Source organism: Thamnophis elegans, chromosome 3, assembly GCF_009769535.1.
Source record: "Thamnophis elegans isolate rThaEle1 chromosome 3, rThaEle1.pri, whole genome shotgun sequence".
In the NCBI taxonomy this organism is placed as follows: domain Eukaryota; kingdom Metazoa; phylum Chordata; class Lepidosauria; order Squamata; family Colubridae; genus Thamnophis; species Thamnophis elegans.
In genome coordinates this window covers 34,130,868-34,147,371 of record NC_045543.1, presented here as the reverse complement: position 1 = coordinate 34,147,371, position 16,504 = coordinate 34,130,868, and the positions used below count along the sequence as shown (strand labels likewise).

The 16,504-nt window shown below is 37.5% G+C and overlaps 1 protein-coding gene across 1 annotated transcript in view; it reads left to right on the top strand.

The window, feature by feature from the left end:
* Window positions 1-1,471: 1,471 nt before the first annotated feature.
* The window catches only part of COL6A1 (collagen type VI alpha 1 chain), a 45,906-nt gene continuing 30,873 nt past the window's right edge, over window positions 1,472-16,504 (top strand). Inside the window, exons 1-15 of the mRNA XM_032213703.1 lie at window positions 1,472-1,793; window positions 3,190-3,322; window positions 5,240-5,440; window positions 8,325-8,484; window positions 9,318-9,428; window positions 9,647-9,667; window positions 10,779-10,799; window positions 10,895-10,939; window positions 12,024-12,077; window positions 13,235-13,279; window positions 13,373-13,399; window positions 15,181-15,207; window positions 15,455-15,499; window positions 15,897-15,950; window positions 16,205-16,267. Of these exons, the coding sequence (XP_032069594.1) occupies window positions 1,685-1,793; window positions 3,190-3,322; window positions 5,240-5,440; window positions 8,325-8,484; window positions 9,318-9,428; window positions 9,647-9,667; window positions 10,779-10,799; window positions 10,895-10,939; window positions 12,024-12,077; window positions 13,235-13,279; window positions 13,373-13,399; window positions 15,181-15,207; window positions 15,455-15,499; window positions 15,897-15,950; window positions 16,205-16,267 (1,116 nt within the window). The 5' untranslated portion in view covers window positions 1,472-1,684. The remainder of the gene's footprint in view (window positions 1,794-3,189; window positions 3,323-5,239; window positions 5,441-8,324; window positions 8,485-9,317; window positions 9,429-9,646; window positions 9,668-10,778; window positions 10,800-10,894; window positions 10,940-12,023; window positions 12,078-13,234; window positions 13,280-13,372; window positions 13,400-15,180; window positions 15,208-15,454; window positions 15,500-15,896; window positions 15,951-16,204; window positions 16,268-16,504) is intronic.

Below are 16,504 nucleotides of genomic sequence, written 5' to 3'. Positions count from 1 at the left end.
ACATAGGGCTTTCAGCCCTCTCTAAGCGGTTTACAGAGTCAGCATATTGCCCCCAACAACAATCCGGGTCCTCATTTTACCCACCTCGGAAGGATGGAAGGCTGAGTCAACCCTGAGCTGGTGAGGTTTGAACAGCCGAACTGCAGAACTGCAGTCAGCTGAAATAGCCTGCAGTGCTGCATTTAACCACTGCGCCACCTTCCAACTCTGTTGAAATTCTGTTGTCCCTTTTCTAAAATGGGGGTGGGGGTGCCCAGCACAGGCCACGAGTTTGACACCCCTGTTCTAAGACATTGTTTCTCAACCTCAGCAACTTTAAGATGTATGGACTTAAGTATCAGAATTCCCCAGCCAGTGTTCACCCAGGCATACAAATGTGACCAAAGAATTAATAGCTAGGTTAGGATAACCACAACCCATGAACATTTAAGTGCAGGTGGAATTTTTCTAAGCTATAACGTCTTCACCTTCCAGTCTCTCCACTCTCCATTTGATCCTGATGCATAGAAACTCAGAGTTTGTATCACCTATCGACTACAAGAAAATCAAAATAAAGCTATATCTGAATGCTGAAACAAAAGTTTTCTGCTCTGACTTTAATCCTGTTCTGTAGTTCTTCCATAATTATGGAAAACAAGACCCCACAGTGTCAGAATACGTTGCAGAAAAATCTGTTTGTATCTTACTTTGTTACTAATTTATGCCTACCACATCTGGCTTGCAAACCTCTGGAAGCCTAGTAGATGGCAGGAAAAAATGGACTTTCCCCATTATTACTATTTTCTTTATCTTATCTTCTTTTAAAAAAGCAAAAGAGTAAATTCATGTGCAAAATGAAACTATAGAATGGTCAATTTGATTTTGGCATCTGAATCCAGCCACTGTAGTTTGTAAATCTTGATGCTCTCTTAATATGTTCTGTGAATTCAGCCACCATGGCTTATATATTAAACTATGGAAGTCCAACATATGAACTCAGTAAACATCTATCAAATACTGGTCTTTAAGTCATTACAAAATGTTGTACAGCTACTCTGCAAATGGAGGGAGAGCTACGTTTGTACTATTCAAATTTAATAGTTTGTTATTACACAGGTTTGCAATTGTTCGACTTTTTCATTTTCCACATTGTTTTGATACAACATTACCTTTACATTACATTGCATGTTGAAAAACACATCATTGCAGAGTTCACATTCCTAGAATGGGTTGTGATCTAAAAAGCCTAGCTGAAAGTGTGGGCACCAAGTCTTATGTCTCCCTGCCAATAGAGAAAGGCAGATAAGAAATAATTTTGCAATTAAAGGGAGATGCTTCAATGCAAATTCAGAGCCTATAGAAACATGCTTCTCTACTTGAGAAAAGTAGAAGAACAGCTACATTAAAAAGAGCCATTTTCAAGGAGACTGGGTGTTTCATGACTCACCAGCTGGTGCTGAGAGTTCAGCTGCAGCAGAGGCCGCCTCTTCCCTCCCCTCTGGAAGGATTGCTCTGGCTCTTTCGACATCCACGGCCGCTGCCGTCTCCGTCTCTTTCTTTTCCTTCCTAGACTTTTCGAAACTCAGGGACGGGATAGAAACTTCACAAAAATTACCAACTAAAAGAAACTGGGTTTGAGCTTTCTCTCGTTGCGCTTCTTTTGCATTTTCAGATCTCGCCGAATGTTAACTCTGCTCCTTGCAAGATGAAGTTAGCCTGCATCTTCCTTATTTTCCTATTTCAGGACTGTTTTTTAATAAAGAGAGTTCTCGCTCAGGGATCAGAACTATCCAACAGAGTAATAGCTTTCCAAGGTAAGAATGTGTTTCCATGTTTCTGGTTTCTCCAGATGTGCCTGCTTTAATGGACTGAAAGGATGAAGTTGTTAATCGTAACCCAGCTCCACCTTTGCCCTACTCTTTCATTACAGATTTTTGATCGTGATATTTTGTTTAAACCTTTACTTACATATGAATTTGACAAACAGAAAATTAGGTGCAGGGCAGCAATATGCATCTCACCAATATAAGTAAAGAATATACGTGGTGCAGTTTTTGGAGAAAGAGAAAGAACTTTCTGTGTCCCACTATAATAGAAATGGGAGCTATACATAAAGAATATGTGTTTGGTAGGCATTCCAAAATATGTGCTGCAATATGCATGCCTTGCAAGATTTTTATTTCAGTGATCAACTGAACAGCCACGGCAGGTAATTTTAATGATACTTTATGCTGAAGAAATGGGTAGAAGTGATAAGCAAAATAAACAGCATTATTTTATAGAACAAAAAAAAAAACATCTCTTTGAAAGTGCCTTGAAAAACAATGCAGAAAAGTGACAGGTTTTGAAGTATGGATAGTAAAGCAAAAAGAAGAAGGAAAGAAAATATTTCCATTCTTGTTGGAAATTAAAATGTCCCAAATATAAAGTCAAAGGAGTTAAAGAAGAAATAATGAAGAACATTTTTCTGTAAATATATTTTTTAAAGTATGTTTAAAAAGTACATTTAATATAGTCAATGTGTAATTTATCATATTTGAGTAACTACTGCAAATTTTCATTTCAGAAATCAAAGTATACAGCTGGAATATTTGATTTTTACCTGCTGATTTTGAAGGTTGTGAATTTTGTGATCAGATTGTAATAGGCCACCCATGTATGCAAACATAATCTTAAATGCCTAGGATTTTGCCATGCTGAGAGGGTTGGTAGGTCTCTACCCATATTAACATCCCCATAATTCTAGTGGGTCTGTCAATTATGTTTGATGCTGGAGATGAAATTATATTCTCTTACATTATATAAATTCCTTCAAATGGGTTTTTTTTCTTTTCCCTGTGTTTCCAAAACTCCTTGTATTATTGCCTGCATACCTAGATGCATTCCCTTGAAAATTTATTTCTAGATTATGTAGTGATTATTTTCCTACTAGTTTTCTAAGAGTGGAATGAGTCTAAGAGACCCTGGTTTGTCTAGGCCACCAATTGACCTCAGAGCAAAAACAAGCCTATATAATTTGTTGCTGAGGTTGCATTGGTGAGTAAGCCACAGGCAACTGAGGAGGTCTTAATTTTGAATAAATCTGCAGTGCGTTTTGTGACTACAGCTTCCTTCCATATAACCTGATGCATTGAAAACTTTCTGATGAATCTTTTAATGTAAACATGTAAACATTTTATTTCTAAATTGCCCATTTCTGAATTTTAACAGATTGCCCGGTGGATTTGTTTTTTGTCCTGGATACCTCTGAGAGCGTTTCCTTAAGGGAAAAGCCTTTTGGTAGAGCCAACGTTGACAAGATCAAAGCATTCACTAATCAATTCATTGATAAATTAAATGACAGGTACTTTATATTCTCATGTTTCTTGAATGTGGAAGTTATTGTAAAAAAAGCATTATACTAATTTGGAAAGCTCTTTCTCTTGGCCACTCTGCCCTCTCTCTCCTTCTGTCTCACATCTCTAACACGACTAGACATGCACAGGAAGAAGAAATGGTGATTTCTAGAGAGGCCATCTTGAAAATCAAAATGGGCCTACAATGTCTGGGCAGTCAGACTGCTGAAGCCTGCACAGAACTACAGAGACGCTTTTGGATGGATGTTAATATTTTTGGATAATTGTAAAAGGATCTGACATTTTCCTAAGAATTAAAATAAGCAGTACTTTTGCATTCATTTTTACACTCTAATTAGCAAATAATGGTGATAGTGTTCCTTCTAAAAATGTTTCTTCAAAAAGTTCCCTAGTCATTAGTTTATATTTATGTTACAGTTTGTTGTTTCCACAGATTCATAAAAACGCACACCCAAGGAAACTTTTTTTCCCCATATATTTCTGGGCCAATCTTTTTACTCATGCAGTTCTTTTCTGAATTGGATGTTGTGCTCAAAAATGTTCAAGGAAACTGCATTTTAAAGCCAGGAGGCAGCAATAGAAATATTTTTTAAAAGGCAGTTGTAGAAAATCCAATTTTGTATATTAGTATATTTGAAAACAGAACCCTGTTTTGGATTTGGCCAGATCCTGACCCCACAATCCTAACTAGCTTATTACTTATTTTTTCACTATCTGGGTGGCCCACATAGTATTGAAATGCAAGAAACTAGCTCATAATAAAAAAAAAAATACTGCATCATGAGAAGAAGTAATCTCTTTCCAAATTGTATTTGGACCTTCCACAAATTTATGGACACTTTGGATGCTTTATTGGGCTGAATAAAGGCAGTTTGTCATTGCTCCTGTGTTTTCATGTTTACTTTGTGAGTGTCAGGGGAAGAAAGAAAAGAGATAAACAACTAAAAGAGGTAGACCAGTTCTGGGGAGCACCCAGATGGAGCAACCAGAGGCAAAGATGGTGGTAGATACCCATAAGATAACTATCTGCTTCTCTGGTGGCTGTGGAAGAGACCTAAAGCTTTGACAAAAGAAGAGACAAAACATTTTAGGGGACCATTTTCAGATGAAGAAGATGAATTATCCTTTCTACTGGTGTGAAGAAAACTTCTGAATAGGTTCAAGCAAATGAATCACTCTACTACCATCAGATTGGTTCTCTGTTACAAAAGCTAAGACTACAAACATCAAGCAAAGCCTTATTTTTCCCATTCAGGAAGCAGAGGTCACAAAATAGCAATCTAAATGCCACTACAGGACATCAGCCACAATGATTAGATGCTGCTAACATTTGATGGAGCCTGTATTGTAGTCCTGAAGTAACTATTGACCAATGTCAGCAGATGCTTCCTGTATGGGTTTAGCTGCAGTGGGACAGAATCATGTATGGAATGGTTGAGAGCCTTGCCTCACAATGGTAGAAATAAAATAGGCTATTATCTGTTTTTGTCATTGCTCATGCTGAAGATGGGATGCATGTTCCCTGGGAATATCACATCATTGCTGAAGTTCTGCCTCATTTTAAGGATCCTCAAAAGCTAAGAAAAGTTTATCTACTTGAAGAATGATTGCTGGAAGCCATTTCTCTGTAGAACTGAAAATATAGGCTTATGTTGGATAACCAACAGATTCTAGCCAATACACAATATCATCTGATTTAAACTGAGGAGAGGGTGCCTGTGGAATGAACTGGTCTAGTTTTATAATTTTACATCCATATTATTCATCCATATTCACTGTCCTGTTTACCAGGAATCTGCTAAAACAAATAATACTTTACTATTACTGAGGCAAAAAACATGTTTAGGAAAAAAGGGATACATACATTCTTCCCACTCATCCCCTGCCTCTTTTTTTTTAAATAGATATTATCGATGTGACCGAAATCTAGTGTGGAATGCAGGTGCCTTACATTACAGTGATGAGGTGGAACTGATTAAGAAACTTACCCGGATGCCCAGTGGGCGAGCGGACTTAAAGAACCGTGTGTCCTCAGTAGAGTCTATTGGGAAAGGCACCTATACTGACTGTGCCATTAAGGCAGGGCTTGAAGAACTACTCATTGGGTAAGTCGGAACCATAGTTTCTCATTGCACCAATAGAGAGAAGGAAAAATGTGTTTGGAAGTCTGCATACCTTTAGAAAACAGAGGCCTTAGGCATTGATACCATCATTCTTACCCTAGAGGCCCAGCAACTATAGTAAACAAGTGACTTAAGATAGAATTCCAACTACAGTATATTCTTGCAAAAAAATAACAACAACCCATAGTGTTTGAATGTGTTTGAGTGCTCCATTACAGGAGGTTTTTTAAAAAGGATTGTACAAAACTGCCATTTGCCAAGAATGATATAGAGTCTCCTGCTTGAGCAGGATTAGGTTGGACTCCAAAGTTCCTTCCAGCTGTTATTTTGTTGTATGAGGAAAAGCTTAGGATAATTTACATAGTATTTGTTTTACAAAACTTTAGTTTTTATCAGTACCAGATTTCATGTTTTAATGTACTTCCATCCCCTTCACTCTTACACACTATAGATAAGTACACATCCCTTGGAAATGTCAAAATTATTTGACCCTAGATGATTCTAAATGGATGTCCACTGAAAGATCATTGGGGCCAGGCCTGGGCAAGCACAACCTATGCTGAAATTGGCTCTTTTGGAGGGGGAGGGGGAAAGATGGGAAATAAACAGATGTAATACATAAATATTTTAAAATATAGGAGGGGCAGATGTTTTGCACATTTCCACAAACCTTTGCAGGAGCTGAAACCAAGAAATTCAGTGTTTACATTGAAGTGTTTATAATAATATATCATTTTTCAAGGTAAGCAGCAGGATGTCTCTGTATCCATAAATCTCATCTGTAGCAAGATGAAAATAATTTTTCATTGTTAAGATGAATGCATACAACCATAAATAGAAATAATCATATACATATTTTCCATCAAACCTGTATTCTCCTTCCCAGCAGAATGATGTTTTATATGGAAAACTCAGGTAGTCTTTCATGGAGGAAGCAGTTCTCATGTTAGCTTTTATATGTGAGTCAATGAGTGAAATGGACTTTTTCTCTGTTAAAAAAGAAAACATTCATTTCCTGGGTGAAATATTGAGCTGGAATTTGTTCATCTCTGCATGTATGTGTTTATCTATTTAAATATTAAATATTTGTCCTTGATATAATATTATTTATCTTAGTGATTTGACTTTCTTTTATTTCAGGGAGAGTTGTCCTTTGTTTTCTGTTTAAACTACAACAAAATTGTGCATAATTTAACAAAACATTATTTTCTGAAAGTTGTAGAAGTATCAGGAGTGAATAAAACTGTTAAAGTTACAAGTGTGTGTGTGTGTGTGTTTATTACATGGAAAATTGGAGGAGAAAACTTAAAATATCTCTATTAATTTTAAGACTGGAAAAAATGATTATCATTTATTAGGTGACTATGGAACTAGACTTATCTGTAATAGTACTACAAAACAGTAGTAACTGAGATTACAATGAATGAAGAACTATCAATATTAAGTAACTGCATGTACTTTTGTAACAGAGTACTACCGTGTTTCCCCGAAAATAAGATCTATCCCAAAAATAAGCCCTGGCTTAATTTTTTATGCATGCACCTAATATAAGCCCTACCACAAAATAATCCCTAGTGAAGGGGGTGGGCATGGCCAGAACAGGAGGCAACAAATGTGCACGGGCCGATGATGTCTGGCAGCAACTGCAGCCTGTGAAGCACAGGTGATTTACCTGTCCAAGCAGCAAGTGGAGGCAGAGGTGTGGAGGGGGAAGACCCATGATCTGGATGCGCTGCATGGGCCATGGAAAAGTGGAGAGTCAGTAAGCCTGAGTAGCGGGCAGCTGTGGAAGACTCACCTTCACCGGTGATACTGGCAGCAGAAGGAGGCAGATATGGGGGGAAAGACAGGTGATCCAGATGTGTCCGCCGCATGAGCCATGGGAAAACCGAGAGTCGGTGGCTTGGAGCAGGTGGGCAGCCACGGGAAGCTCATCTCCATCTTCCAGTGCTGCTGCACGAAGACAAGCTTTCTGTAGCCAGCCACCTGACTCTTGGCATTCCTGCAGCCCGCGTGGTGCATTCCGAATGCCTGCCTCCCCCTCTGCTCCTCTGCCTCCATCTGCTGCTTGGATAGAGAATAACTCACCTGTGCTGCATGATCTGTGCAGATGCAGGGACCAGTAGGCTGCAGCTGCCGCCAGATACTGGTGCACTTACCACCTCTTATGCGCACGCTGAGGGGTGGGGTGCCCAGCCGTGCTGATCACCCTGAAAGTGTGTTTTCCCAAAAATAAGCCCTAGTGCTTATTTTGGAACCCCAAAAATATAAGACCAGATCTTATTTTCAGGGAAACACAGTAGTATATATTTCCTCATTCTGCAAAATCAGATTAAGATAGCATTCAGATAGACTTTTAAATATGAATTCTACTGTGTCTTTCAAAATTACTTAAAATGTTTCATTGAGACTTCCACCTCTGTACTGAGCATCGCATGAATTCTGAAGGTTTTATTCTCCAAGGCAAACAAAGTTATAGTCCTTTTAAGGATCCACTTCAATCCATGGATTTGAGCCTTGCCTTTCCCAGGTAGTCCTTTCTTTGTCTCCATTGGTACCTGTTATGGCTGCCATCCCTCAACTACCTGTACTAGTTTTTTTTATTTATAAGGAGAAGCCCTTTTAGCCTTTTCTTAAGCAGATATTATCATTATCATTGTTGTTTGATGATGATGATATGTTTACCCCAGTTTTGCCTTCTCTGACTCTATGTTTCTGTGTCTGTCTTTGTCTCTCAACTCAGGGCAGCATAATACACGGGCAGAAAAGATAAAACCCCACAGAACCATTTAGGATTGTGATGTGATGAGAGTACACAATTATGTAATATGGTTTGTTTTTCATTGGCTGGTTTTGATTCTTTCAGCGGATCTTATCATAGGGAAAATAAGTATCTTATTGTGGTGACAGATGGACATCCCTTAGACGGTTACAAAGAGCCCTGTGGGGGACTGGAAGATGCAGCCAATGAAGCAAAGCACCAGGGGATCAAAGTGTTTGCTGTTGCTGTATCTCCAGACCATCTGGTATGAAATGTGTACACATGAATGATATTAGAGCAATTACCGTCAATAAATAAATAGAGATCAATCCAGAGACAGCTCTAGCTTGGGAGATGTGCTTGTTCCTATGATTTTGCACACTGTGGCCAAAGGTGGCACCCTTTGCTCTAATTCTTGATTGTAATAATCAGAGATGCTGTCCTCTTTGTGCAGCATTTCTTAAAAACTCTATTGGTTCTGATTTAAGCTGGGTCAAATTTGCTGATTTTAAAGGTGCAATATATCATATGCCTAATTATGCCAAGTCAGATAAGGTGCACGTGCTAAAATGAATAAAACATTGGGTAATCTTTAAAAAGAATCATTGGCAATTCTTACTGCTCAGATATTTCAGTGAGTAGCAAATCTTCACAAAAAAATAGTTGATAGCTGTGGGCTAATCATTAAGAAAACTTTTGCATGCATTCTTTCAACTGACGTATGTTTCATTTGGCAGAAAGGGGCAGTAGGTACAGAAAATTGCAGAAAACATGCAAAGGCGTGTGTATAAACAAATAAATGTGTGTGTAAAGAAATCTTTTCAGGTATTACAGTGAGTGCACATAAGTTAGGATCTAAAGTTAACTGCCCAAGTGCCTCTCCTCCCCTGCAGGAGGAGGTCAGTACATTTCTGGCATATTACATAGACAACTATAACCAAACCTACATCAACACAGATTAGAGGAATTATATTTGGATCTTCATGGGAAGATTAGAGTACCAACAGTCTGCGCAGCAATTAGACCAAGCTCACTGCTAAATTTACACGATGACATTGGAGTGAAAATATAATTTTGATTTGATTTATTTTATCCTAGGAATCCAGATTAAATGTGATTGCTACAGACCATGACTATCGTCGCAATTTCACAGCAACTGTACCACAAAGTGATATTCCTAGAACAATTGACACCATCATTGAAATGATTGTAAGTCTTAGTGTTTCTTTCCTATTTATTAGATCTACTTGAAAGGAAAATACAAAAATACAGTAATAGAGACTCAAGTAGATGAGTTTTGGTCTAATTTGCTTTTCTACAGAAATAATTTTAAAGTTAGAGGTATTTTCCTGTTGGATAAATGTATCATGCATTAGATATGCTATCTTATTATTTCTGATCATTATCTTCCTTATTCTTTCTTTCAGAAAAATAATGTGGAGCATGTGGTAAGTTTTTTCAGTGCCCTTTTGTTCGTTCAAGAATCATTTTTATCTTGTACATTTTCTAATTTATTGCCACGGTTTCTTTCCTAGTAAACCTTGAGCTAATCATGCCAATGTTAATCTAAATGCCAAGATTCACTCCTGTTGCCTATGATTTAGTAAGAAGGAAACAGCAAAATGTTTTTGTCCCAACGAGTAGAAGGAAGAACCATATCTTGCACCAAATTTACAGCCCTCTGCTCAGATCACAAAGGAAGATTCAAAATCTTAGTCTCCTATTTAAAATTTAGAACTAATGTAAGCTCTGCAAAAATGTAAATATTTGAGAATTTGAGAATTTAAATAGTTTTTAAAAACTTATTTTATAAAAACTGGAATTATCAGCAAGTCAGTATTTAGATTTATATCTAGGGTTTTTTTGGGGGGGGAGTATTCTAAGTGTAGTCATTAAGCATAAATAATCTTAGGTCGCAAGATTCAGGCCAAAGAGTTTTCTACTAAAAACATTTATTTGGCTGTTTGTCAACCTGATCCAGCTTCAACCTTCTAAAGCAGTAGACTGGTCTCAAAATGAAGGCTCCAGCATGTGCTCAGTAACTCCAAAGTATGCCATCCTGGAGCTGAGCCAGGGGGCTGAATGATAAATCTCTAGTTTGCATTTTGCTCTAAAGTGTCTCATTTACATTGGCACTTGGCCCAGTTTGATGCATTCCCTTTTGTCACAAGTGATCAGATGTTTTCATCTTAAAGCAGAGAATAATGGAAATATAGCTGAACTTCTTGAGAATATCTTTCCTCTTTTCTTACCATTTTTTAACTTAACATATTTAAGCATATCCAAGCGACATAACTTTGTTGGTTTTTGTTGATGACTGTTCATGGACAGGAAACTAATCTAGAAGCTCCAACCAATTGCATTATGTCATGTGATAGCCTCAGTTCCTGCTAGAACTCACCAGTATTGTGTGGGAAACGGCTTCTCAATTTTTCTAGCTTTTTACAAATGAAGGGATGAAAGGATGCTTTTAAGTTAGAGCAAAAGAGAAATGTACTCATTCTATAAAAGTGTAAACTTGGTAACTCTTTTAATGGTGTCTTTTTGTTCTGTCAACAGTGTTGTTCCTATGAATGCCAGGTGAGTGTTATTATCCTGACAGCCCCAGCAGTATATAAAATCTTGCTTTTTACATTCCTGTGCTCTAATACCAATTTTTGATTGTTGTTTCTTAGCCTCCTCGAGGACCTCCAGGGCATATTGGGGACCCAGGAGAAGAGGTGGGTATTTTCCTCACCACATCAGTTCTGTAAGGCTACATTTAGATTGATTGCCAAGTATCTGATAGAATTTATTGTCACCTAAAAACTAGTCATACAGTGGAAGGAGGTGATTTATGGAGGCAAGAAGAACAGACATTTGCAAGCTGCTCACAGCCATCCTAACATGGTTTCATGTGAGCAGCCCTTTGAATTGTTGCTCTGCTGATGATCAAACCCAGATCAAGAATGATAATTGTTGCCATTCAGGATTTAATTCTGAATGTATGAACCAGCCTGATATAATCTGGCTAATGTACAGTTAAGCTCAGCCCATTTGAGTCCTCAACTGAGGGGGCAGTCATGTGATCATATAGATCTCTGTTATCTGAACTAGACCAATATGTTCATTCAAAATTTCATTTAAGAGTTGCCTTATGGGCAAATGGCCTTGTATTTAAGAATAGGACCTTTGATTAAAAAGCATATTTCTTTCATTTTAACATATTTGCTAGATTGCAACCTGAAAAGAAGTGAAGCCAGCCAGTTTTCCTCTCCGTGAAATGACTAACTTGACACCTACGGTGTGCACTTCTGTCAATAGTAATATTTCATTCCAAGCCTTTTCCTATCCATCCTCCTATTGACACACACCTCAGCAGCTGTACAGTACTCATTCTTCTCTGCCTATAGACACAGCCATGAAAACCTTTCCATTCCAGATTCAGGAAGTCCTTTCTTTAAAGGCTCTTCGGTTCCCATTGCTACTTTTGTCTTGTTTATGTACCTGCAAACTCATATGTATAGAATAGTCTGGGGTGGGGGGGGAATAGTACTTTAGCATTTTGTAGAGTTTTGTGAGACTTTTGTAACTGTTTACTGTTGTTACTTCCGAAACAATTGTGAAAAGTGAAAAGATAAGTTAAAAATTAATGTTATGTGTATTGCAATATTTGGCATTTGCCCATCATTAAAGGGCAGCCTTGAAATTGTCCTTCATAACATGACCCCTTTTCTTCAATGGTTCTTAAAAGCTAAACTTTACTTGAAATGTAAAGTTAAATAAAAATTGGAAATGGAATCTAATGCTGATATTTTGTTTCAGGGAGAAAGAGGGAGACCTGGCATGCCAGGAGAAAAAGGAGAAACTGGAGATCATGTAAGTGGAAAATACATTTGACCTTGCATGGAAGATACTCAAAATGAAGTTGAATCTTATGTAATACTGGATTATTTTAATGTATATTCTGAATAAATATGGAGTATTTCTTTTAGTTGGAGGGCTGCATTCCTCCCAAGGGATATTTTTGTATATGAAGACTTGTGAGATAACATTAATCAATTTTGTAGATACACCATCTGTACGCCAGCCTCTTCCTGAAATTATGAATTGCCAATGAAGTTACAGAAGGGTTGAGATTCAGCCTGATTTTACCCATCCATTCTTTTGAAGTATCTCGTGATTCTTTCTCAGATCATTAGTAGTATGTCCAGTTTTGGTAGATTTTAATGCACCTGTTATGTCCCTGTTTCAAGAAATGTGTCCATGCATCATTGTTCCCGATTGGCTAAGACGTGAAGCCAGAGCGGGAAGATTAGCGCACAGCGATTGGCTGCCTCTTTGACAGCTCGGGGTATAAAAAGCTGTCAAAGCGGGAACTGTTCTGTTGCCAAGTTCTGGAGTTGCTGTTTGCGTTATTGTTAGCTTGCCAATAAAAGGCTTCTGTTAAAGCAGCGGTTCACCTCAGTCATTACTGCCGCTTCTACATATATAATAGCACCACCACAATGTAATAAAACTGGGGGACACTTCTGTATTTTTACAAATAACTGTAATCTTCAATATTCTGTAGTCTTCAAAAAGACCCTTATGTAAGTCAGGAGATCACATCTGATAGGCAGATGTCAGTGAAGTGTTGTTGATAACATAGAAAAGTTTTAATCTGAAATTCTGGAAGCCCTGAGCTAGTGTGAATTCAAAGGAGATTACTACTGAATAGACACATCTAAAATTGCATTATTAAAGAAACAAGGTTAGATCCAGCCATGAGTCCATTCTACTTGTATGTCTTAATCCAACTGTATATCAATCTGTTAAAATATATGCACAAATATGCTTTCACGTCTCTTTATGGGAAAACAAGGATGGATTTCAAGTCAAAATGGCTGAAACATATTGTAAGAAATTGTCAAAATCCCAATTAACACAAAATTCTGAATGAAATTCTTTTCCCTACAGTCTTGAGAGAATTTCCTAAATAAGCATCGGATTTGACTGCAATGGGATTTATTGTTTGAATGTTGTTATTTACCTAGGGAAAGCAAGGTGACCCAGGACCTATTGGTTACCAAGGGATGAAGGCAAGTATAATTTCACTTCTTGCTTTCTTGATTTTTTTCCTCATCATTTTATTTATAATATATCTGACATTTCCCCCTCCTTCTCATTTTTAGGGAGACAAGGGCAGCCGAGGAGACAAGGTGAGCTGTGTTGATTAACCGTTGATTAAAGCAAATGAATCTGTGTTGAACTATTGGGGGGGGGGGAGTCCAAAATTCAGTGTATGCCATTTTTAGGACCTCTCAAAATATCACAATAATTAGCCTTCATCTAGATGTATGCTATAAACCAAATAGGGGATGGGGAAGAAAGCTGGCTTGTGATTGAAACTGTGAAGTCTATATACTCTAGGGTCTCATCTTATCTCATCTCATTTTAAACCACATAAATAAATCACAATTGAGTGGATTTACACATCAAGCCAAAAACAACAGCATTCTGATTTAATATATAGCATGAATCTGGTTTGTAACTGCAAATACCTAAAAAAAAAAAACATTTATACACACACACACACACACACACACACACACACACACACACACACACGCACATTCTGCTGCTAACTCCCTTTAGGGAATCTACTGTAGCACTCTAATAGTTGCCTATCGGCCTGCCTGCTATGTAGCACTTCAGGAAATTTCCTGTAGTATTTAATTAAAGCCTTCCTTCTTCCTGAGATCTCATTTCTTTGGATCAAATTAAAATAAGCATGTCCTACAATCCGTTTGAAATGCAAATATGTTAAAATTGCTTCTAAATGTCTATTTTCCAGAAGGAGAAAAGGACATAAGAAATTTAAATTAATTTGGTTCTACTTGGAATTGTTTGGATCTGAGATTCCCACTAGAACTGTTGGGCAAATCTTGGATTCTATTTTGCACGTTTATTTATTTGTTTATCAAATTTATATGGCCACCCATCTAAATAATAAAAAAATATTTAAAAACTATTACTATGGTTAATCTTCAATTCGCAATCTGGGACTGGTAAAAACTTTACAGTTCAAGTCCTAACCAAGGACCTAAGAGCTGTTAAGGTAGCATCTGAGTATATAGGCAGTTCTGAGTAAGGTGGTTTTTTGCAAAGTCAGAATATTCAGGTCTAAGTTCAAATTTTCAATGTACTGCTCCAAGGACTCCTATTACTGTTGGTGCAACCATTGATTTCTTCCTCCATAGTCACTCAAGTTCAATTTGAAAATCAATATTTTGTTATTTTTCTAGCCGTTTCTCTAGTAGTAGTAGTAGTAGTGGTGGTGGTGGTGGTGGTGGTGGTGGTGGTGTTAATCTTCAATTTACTGTTGTTGTTATTGATTTAATCTTCAGTTCAATTCATAGTCTGGGACTGGTAAAAACTTAACAGTTCATGTTCTAACCAAGGACCTAAGAGCTTTTAAGGTAAGGTCTGAGTATGTAGGCAGTTCTGAGTAAGGCGGTTTTTGCTAAGTCACAATATTCAGGACTGATGAGTTCACAATTTCCATGTATCCAGGAAACTCTTCGGGTATTGCTCCAAGGGCTATTGTAGTTATGATTATTTATCCTACTATCATGGGGACAGTAATTCTGTGACCACTAGAAAGTTAAACAATCAGAGCAAGGACAGGGAATGGTTCAGATAAGGTTTAAGATATTTTGCAAAATTGTATATATGCTTTTTTTAAATGAAAAGGCTAATTCTGTTCAGTTCAAAAGGACATACAGTTTCTTCAGGATATTGTATTAGGGCATGATGCAGCCACTGTATTTTACTGATATAAACATCAGTGCTCAGTGATTATCTGGAAGATCATATAACACCTTAAATTACATAGTAGGCTCTAAAAAGAGGACTAAAAGCATCCACTTCCCCTGCCCTTTTCCATATAGCTCCAGTAAGCACTTGTACATCATTATAAATCATCTTCTTTCATCTACAGGGCTCAAGAGGTGCAAAAGGAGGCAAGGTGGGTCTTTAAGTTTTGTTTGGGGGTGATGCCATTATGTTGAATGTTGAATGTTGATTTTATTTATATGCCGCCCTTTTCCCCCGAAGGGGACTCAGGGCGGCTCACAACTCAAAACCAGGGAAGGGGGGATACAGACAAAATTAAAAACGACACAAAACAATACATGGGTTAAAACACACACACATTATCTTTTTGAACGTGAATTGAATGATGTATTATATACCTGACTTTTTTTCTATTACAGGGAGAGAAGGGCAAGCATGGCATAGATGGCGCTGATGGCCAGAAGGTATGGTTGATATTTGTGTGCAGAAGGTAGTTTCTCCTTATGCCTTAAAAGAAAATCTGCATTAAAGGGTTGCAATTGAATAAAGCATTGACTGTAAAGAAGTGATTGAAGAAAGCGATTAGAATGCAATACTGCAGGCTAACTCATTGCTCACTCCAGGAGTTTGATTCTGAGAGGCTCAAGTTGACTCAGCCTTCCATCATCCCAAGGTCGATAAAATGAGGACCCAGATTGTTGTGGGCAATATGCTGACTCTCTAAACTGCTTAGAGAGGACTGTGAAGCACTGTGAAGTGGATATACTGTATAAATCTAAGTGCTGTTGCTATCTTCTAGTGAGAAAAGAAAATAATTTCCAATGATTCATAATAATCATGTAAAAAAAAATTTCTTCACAGGGTGAACAAGGATATCATGGACTATCAGGATGCAAAGGATCTCCTGGATTTGATGTATGTCAGTGCAAGAGATTTCACATCTATCCATTCCAGTTGCTAACAATCTCAGGCAATCTCAGGGTGCAGTGGTGGAACCAAATCTGTAAATATAGGTAGTTACAAAGTGCAGAATCTGAAAGATAAAATACAGATTAGAAATAGGTGGAAAACAGTATGGAGAAATTCAGCCCAGCCTGATTGAGATTATTGTAATATACCAAAACATATAACACATTGGCATTAGTTAATTGATAACTGCTTGATTCTAGGGCTTACAAGGACCTCCTGGACAAAAAGGGGATGCTGGTTCTTATGGACCCAAAGGGATAAAGGTTAGCCATAATTCATTGTTTTCTCATTATGACTTGGATAATACACTTTTGTGATGTCAGCATATAAATACCATGATAAATTTATCTAATATTTAGTAAATACTAGTAAAGTAGTTAAATATGGCATTACATTCATTTTACAAAACATTTTCATACATGCAAATCCAAACAGTCCAAGGAACCAATTGTAGTAAGTTATTGTAGTAGTAAGTTGAAGTGAGGGTAAGCCAAATCAGT